The sequence below is a fragment of the Phasianus colchicus genome, chromosome 11 (genome assembly GCF_987193195.1).
Source record: "Phasianus colchicus chromosome 11, bPhaCol1.hap1.1, whole genome shotgun sequence".
NCBI classification, from domain to species: domain Eukaryota; kingdom Metazoa; phylum Chordata; class Aves; order Galliformes; family Phasianidae; genus Phasianus; species Phasianus colchicus.
The window spans coordinates 20358134-20364200 of record NC_143446.1 but is presented as its reverse complement, the minus strand read 5'-3'; the positions used below and the strand labels follow the sequence as shown (position 1 = coordinate 20364200).

At 42.7% G+C, this 6067-nt stretch overlaps 1 protein-coding gene and 1 long non-coding RNA gene across 3 annotated transcripts; one reads left to right on the top strand and one right to left on the bottom strand.

The window, feature by feature from the left end:
- Positions 1-173: 173 nt before the first annotated feature.
- On the top strand, positions 174-3632 carry GHRL (ghrelin and obestatin prepropeptide). Of its 2 annotated transcripts, XM_090148503.1 has the most exons (4): positions 174-1670; positions 2193-2306; positions 2757-2865; positions 3551-3632. In XM_090148503.1, the coding sequence occupies exons 1-4, from the start codon at positions 1551-1553 to the stop codon at positions 3568-3570; spliced, it is 363 nt and encodes a 120-aa protein (XP_090004629.1). In that variant the 5' UTR covers positions 174-1550; the 3' UTR covers positions 3571-3632. The 2 variants fall into 2 exon arrangements, with proteins under 2 accessions (XP_090004629.1, XP_031461145.2); XM_031605285.2 differs by lacking the exon at positions 3551-3632 and having other exon boundaries at positions 2757-2902.
- On the bottom strand, positions 2932-5761 carry LOC116236586 (uncharacterized). Its single transcript, XR_004168577.2, has 3 exons — positions 5645-5761; positions 4627-4783; positions 2932-3867 (listed from the first exon to the last, which is right to left on the bottom strand). It is a non-coding gene; the product is annotated as an uncharacterized LOC116236586 (long non-coding RNA).
- Between the last annotated feature and the right edge of the window lie 306 nt (positions 5762-6067).

Here is a 6067-nt window from a genome sequence, read left to right as displayed (position 1 = left end):
CCAGAAGCTTTCCAGTGGTTCATCACTGTCTACTTCCTTTGTGCTCCTTGGTGCTCTCTGCCAGCAAGCTCTCAGACGAAAGTCAAGATGGAGATCTAACTCTACGAGAACTTCTTAACCTAACTTTGTTGCAGAGGGGATTTGATCCATTGCCTCCATTTGTTCTCAGCTGCCCTACTGCAGCTACCACCTTTCTTGGTGCTACCAAGTCAGCTGATGCCATGGACATGTTCCAGAAATAATTTTCTTTTAATAATTGGATCACTCCACAAATCTGATTTGAAACATGGCTGCACAGTATTTGAAATAATCAGCTAGGAAGCAGTAACATGAGACATGGAATCTGCGAAAGAGAACAATGTGGAACTGCATCCCAAGAAAAAAAAAACCTAGTTTCAAAACCTGCAGATGTCTTCCTTGGGCAGAGCATTGTTATGATGGGTGCTCCATGTAGTGATGCTCTGAGTTACATTTTTCCAACAGCAAATCTGACTCAACTAAATTCCTTCTTATCTTCCCATCTCAAACATTTCTCCTGCCTTCCTCCATCCTACCAGTGAAGGTTTGTGATCTGTAGCATATAACAAATCCCACAGATCGGCCACATCATTCAAGTCTAATTAGAATACAAGCAGCAGAAGGTGTAAATTTGTCATCCTTTACCGTGTGCTCCTACTTCATTCCTATTGCTCCTCAGGTTTGAAGAAAATCCTCACAGGATGTTTTCTAGAGCCTCAGACGTTGCTATAGCTATTCACTGTGCATCTTCAAAGTGCAGTATTTCATTTTCAAAGTAACAGAAATGATGTTTCTAGGTAACATCTTTGCTTTCAGTCCTTCTACAAAAGACAATGAAATCTGACAGAACCCAGAAGAGACTGTAGATGAGAGGAAGCACACTTGGGGCAAACACAAGAGACGTGGCTGTTACTGCAGGCCAGGAATGCAGTTCTGCTTCTTTTCTGTTACACCACACCAGATAACAGTAAAAGGGCTCAGGACTTTCCTTTCCAAAAAATAGCCATTACAGCTACTAGTTTTTAGAAGGAATGATTTTAATGCCACAGCAGAAAAATGAAATGAGAAACATACAATTCCCTGCACAACTTCATTACACATAGAAAGGAACTCAGCAACAGATGTATGCCATTTTCATGGTTTTGCCGACTGTTATCTTACAGGCACACCATGTTTCCAAGGAATTTGAATACACGTCAGACTGCATTTCCAGAAATAGCAAAGCACAGAACAAATATCCCACTTCCTATATAAGGTGCTTCAGAAAGCAGCAGTTTGGTGAAGCAACAAAGGTAGCCTGTTAAAGTTTCAGAGCATTTCTAAGCTTTCACCAGTTTTCCTCTGTAATTTCTTTCTGCTAAACTGTCTGCTGCAGTTATTACATCTCATTTATAGAAGAAAACACAGTAAGTAATAATCTCTTTTGACAGGATACATTGCCTTTTTGCTTGCAACAAATGTGCTTTCTTATTATATCCGTTTTTAGAAACAACTGCACATCATTCAAATAAGGAGAAGTAAAGCACCGCCTAATGAGGACAATCATGTTTCTCAGAGTTGCTCTGCTAGGAATTCTCCTTCTCAGCATCCTCGGGACAGAAACTGCTCTGGCTGGCTCCAGTTTTTTAAGCCCCGCATATAAAAACATACAGGTAAAAATTCAGAATAATGCTTTTTTGAAATTGTCTTCCTCTGTAATTCCTTAAAGCCAAATTCTTTACAGTGTTCAGAGGTTTGGAAGATAGTGTTTCTGGAAGAGGAAGGAGGGATTCCAGAGAATTACTGTAACAAACCATTCACATGAGAAAACATAACTACGAATCTTAGAAACAAACCAATCAACTGAACAAAAAAGCCCACAAACAAATGCAAAGCAGCTGTTTAAATAAGTTGTTAACTACACTTTGAAAATGAACTGGAAGGTGGCTGTTCCATAAGGAACGAACTGCTGATAAAGTGAATGCAGAATAGTAATACAGTTATTGTATACCTACACTTCCAAATAACTTTAAATGAAGTCACTGATAGCTTTAACTAATCGTAACTTCAAAAGAAGCCAGCAATGGCTTTAACTAATTTGCTGCATCTGCATTAATTATGAATTCTATTTTCCCTGCAACAGACCAATTTGATTATGGGAGTTTTATACAGGTGCTATTTTGCTTGCTTTCTAGCAACAAAAGGATACAAGAAAACCAACAGGAAGATTACATCGCAGAGGCACAGAAAGCTTTTGGGATACAGATGAAACAGAAGGAGAAGATGACAATAACAGCGTTGATATCAAGGTGTGTGTTTTTCATTCCTGCTCACATACAAATTCAAATGATTTTGTTGGAGCAGGAATACAATTTCTGCCACAGGAGATGTGCAAATGAAAGCCACAGTCATTTAACTTGAAGGGCATGTAGAAAAAGACACATGAAAACTGCCAGCATTGACAGCGTGAAGTAATTCAAAAGTATCTGCACAAAGGCAGATCATGATCTCCTGTTAAGGATTCACTTATATTTCAGAACTAACATGTAATAATGCAAGTTTCTTCTAGTTTTCTCTCCTCCACTTTATCATGCAGCAGCCATGTACTATGTTTATCAGATGATCATTACATGTCTCAGCACTATTAAATGAATGGACATCATTTTTCTACCTCTTGCTTATTGTCACACCTAACACAGAATTAACCTATAGTGCCTTGTCCAAAAATCATCTGTTAAACTCCTTTAATGTTTTTATAGTTTAATGTTCCTTTTGAAATTGGTGTCAAGATAACAGAAAGAGAGTATCAAGAATATGGACAAGCATTGGAGAAGATGCTACAGGACATTCTTGAAGAGAATGCTAAAGGTAATTTCAAACAAGTCATAAATGCAGAAACTTGAAACAAAAAACAAAAGCCACCTCACAAATGTCCCATTTGTCACGTGAAACAGTCAAACAGCATTTCAGAAATGACTGGGCTAAGTAGCTAAGCTGCCACTAAGAGTAAGTGAAGTGTCTGATGTTCAGAAAGCACTAGTTTAACTTCAAAGAATGACAGCAGAGTAAATAAGATCGTTCTAGATGACTCACTAATAACATTCTGATTGCCAGCTCTCACCACAAACGGGTTGTTTCTTTTTGTTCTGTTTTTTAGTTTTGTTTTTACCTTTACTGCCCTTCATTCTTTATTTGCACTCAACTATATTAAGCTGTCCTTTCCAAATCTTTTAAGGGTTTTGTCAGGCTTCAAAACTCTATTATGCATTCCAGTCACCTCAGGCTTCTTCTTTCACCCAGCTTTTCAGGATCCCAAGAATTGCCCTAAGCACTTCTCTCTACACTCTGAATTCCTTTTGTAGGGCCGTTTCTATGGCCATTACACAAATAAGACAATTTTATGCATGCATGCCCCAGCAGAATGTAACCTCCTAAAAGCTTTATCCTTCTTCATTTGGGTGCTTGAGGCACTTCTGGACAGACTGGCAAAAGGGGATTTTCAGAAAAAATATTAAGATTTTCAAAATAACCTACCTATCTTTTGCCTTTTTAGAAATTCTAACAAAAGACTAAAACAAGCTGAAGGACATCCACAGCACTAGGTGGTCTGATTTGAGTTTTACTTTAAAATGAACTGAATTTACATCTCTAAGAAGAAAGGAGGACATGAACTTGAGTAGTTTGCTCTAAAAAAAAGACAAGAATCTACAAGCAAAACTTCAAAGGGCAATGTGAATCACAGGCTGACATGTAGGCTTATTTTATTTCCTTCCTTAGTATCTACTGTGATTATTTTAAATGACATATTTGAAAGCTGTATGAATCCTTTCTGAAGCTGATGGAAACTCCATCTTATGCTTCTGCAGACATCTGTAACAGAGAATAAAGCTTTTGCTGAAACTGCGACCATTTCTTGTTTTTAAGAGTATCTCAAACTAGATGGCTCACGTAATGAACTGCAAACTAGGTGTACTGGAATCAACTTTCAGTCACCAAATTTGCTTAATTCTCAAGGGATGTGTTAACATGATTATCAAGGAAACCACCCAATATCTCTTCCAGTTAAAATAAAATCAATTTTCCAGTTAACTTACTCAGATTCAAAATCATACCCGTCCTAGTGCTAGATATCAGAAAAACAAGGTATATTTTCATGCTACAAGTGCATACACCACTGTGGCACACGTTCATTTCTGTAAATAAGCAATTATGTGCTTAGAAATGCCAACATGAATGCCCATGAAGAGATTTGTGAATCCATGATTTGATGGTCAATGCCCTGAAGACGTTTTGTAAAGCACCCCAGGATAGGCTAATGTGATAAACACAGCCGCAAGGCTCAGTTCTTAGGCACGTTCTCTTTTCCTGACAGAATTTATCGCCCAGGTGAACTGATTCCTTTGATACCACTAGCAGTACCTTGTATTATACCACCAGAAGCCAAATGAGATGTACAGGCAAAGGGGAAAACTAATTAAAAAGGAGTAAGCATTTCCAAGACAACTAGAAAACAAATATACTTAGAATGCTTGACACCAATTCAAATAGCCATAACATTTTGGTACCACAATCAGAAGAAAGTGTGTAATGGTTTTCCTGCTCATTACAGAACAAATCCCCAGATCTTACCAGCATTTGCTGAGCAGCTCCATAAGTCATTCACATGCCTAATGATTGCCTGTAGCAGAGCAAAAGGTAGGGACAGAAGGTTTTTCAGGTGTGCAATCTTGCAGTGCACAGTTAGTCCTGTTTGAGAGTGCTGACATGGACTCCTCAGGTTCACAGCCTGCAGAAGTGTTATGAAAGGGAAAAGTCAGAACGCTGAAGTCACACTGGCACACAGTTCTACTGGTGTTCTCTCTGAAAAATATTTAATGCTTTCCAAGTGTGTTGCATGAAAGCAGTCAACCAATACATTTCCCGACAGCACAGTGAGGAAACCCCTGGCCAGAGACAACGCATAAATCCTTCCCTGAAAAGGAAGCACTGCAGCAGGGGCTGTTTCTAGAGCTCTGACAGAACTGTAGAGGATTGCAGAGGAACAAAGCAGGGGTTGCTTAGTCTTCTGAATCAAAATCGAGGCGAGGCTGTCACGCTGCGTTATCTGGCTAAGCGGGCAGCATTCTTTGAAGGCTGCTACAAACAAACAACAAAGGAAACCAAACAAGCCCCTAAAAGGAGCAAAAAATCACCACCTTTTCCCCAAAGACCTAAACGCAGCATTTTCTATATATAACAGCAGATATAACATCGGCCTCAAGAGGGTGGCAGAGCCCGGCAGCGCACAGCCCGCACACGGCTGACAGGTCTGACGCGCCCCGCTGCTGCCTGGAATGAAACATGAGCGCGGCATCCCACAGCTGTTCGAGATGACTTCCTACAGCCTGGAGCAGTCAGTTGGCCAGCAGCAAACCCAAACTTGCTGCAAAAAAGAAAGCGATTCTGTTGCACAGAATCTTGCACTCCTGCACAGAGTTGCGAGGTGCTTTCACACAGCTTCCCGCCGAGGAGAGCTTCCCCAGCGCGCCACGGCCACTGCCCGGCCGTCACACGGAGAGCCCCGCAGTGCCGCGGTTCTGCCCCTGACGGACGGGGGAAGCTTTGTAGAAAACTGTGCCTAAAGCTCTGCGCTCTCGGACGCACGTACCTTCCCATAAGGAGGTACAGAAAAGTCCGCCGCAGACCAAAGCGCACGGCACCGCCGCGTGCCGCCGGCGGGAGGGCGGCGCGGCCTCACAGAGCGGAAAGCGCGGGAGCAGAGGCCAATCCTGAGGAGACGGCCCAGTGGGCGGGACCTCCGAGCGGGCCGCTGCGGCCATTGGGCGGCCCGCTGCGGCCATTGGGCGGCCCGGAACCGCTCCCGGCGCCGATTGGCTGAACTCGCTCCGAAAAGGGCGGGAAGAAAGAGCCCGCCGTGCCGCTCGCTCCGCTCGGGCCGCCTTAGCGACGCTCCGCGGGAACGGGACGGGGAGCGGTGGCGGCCGGCCGGCCGGGCCGGCTTTGTACTCGGGCCCCGGAGGGGCTGTGGGAGCGCGGGGAGCGCTGCAGCAGGCTGCAAAAAACAGAGGTA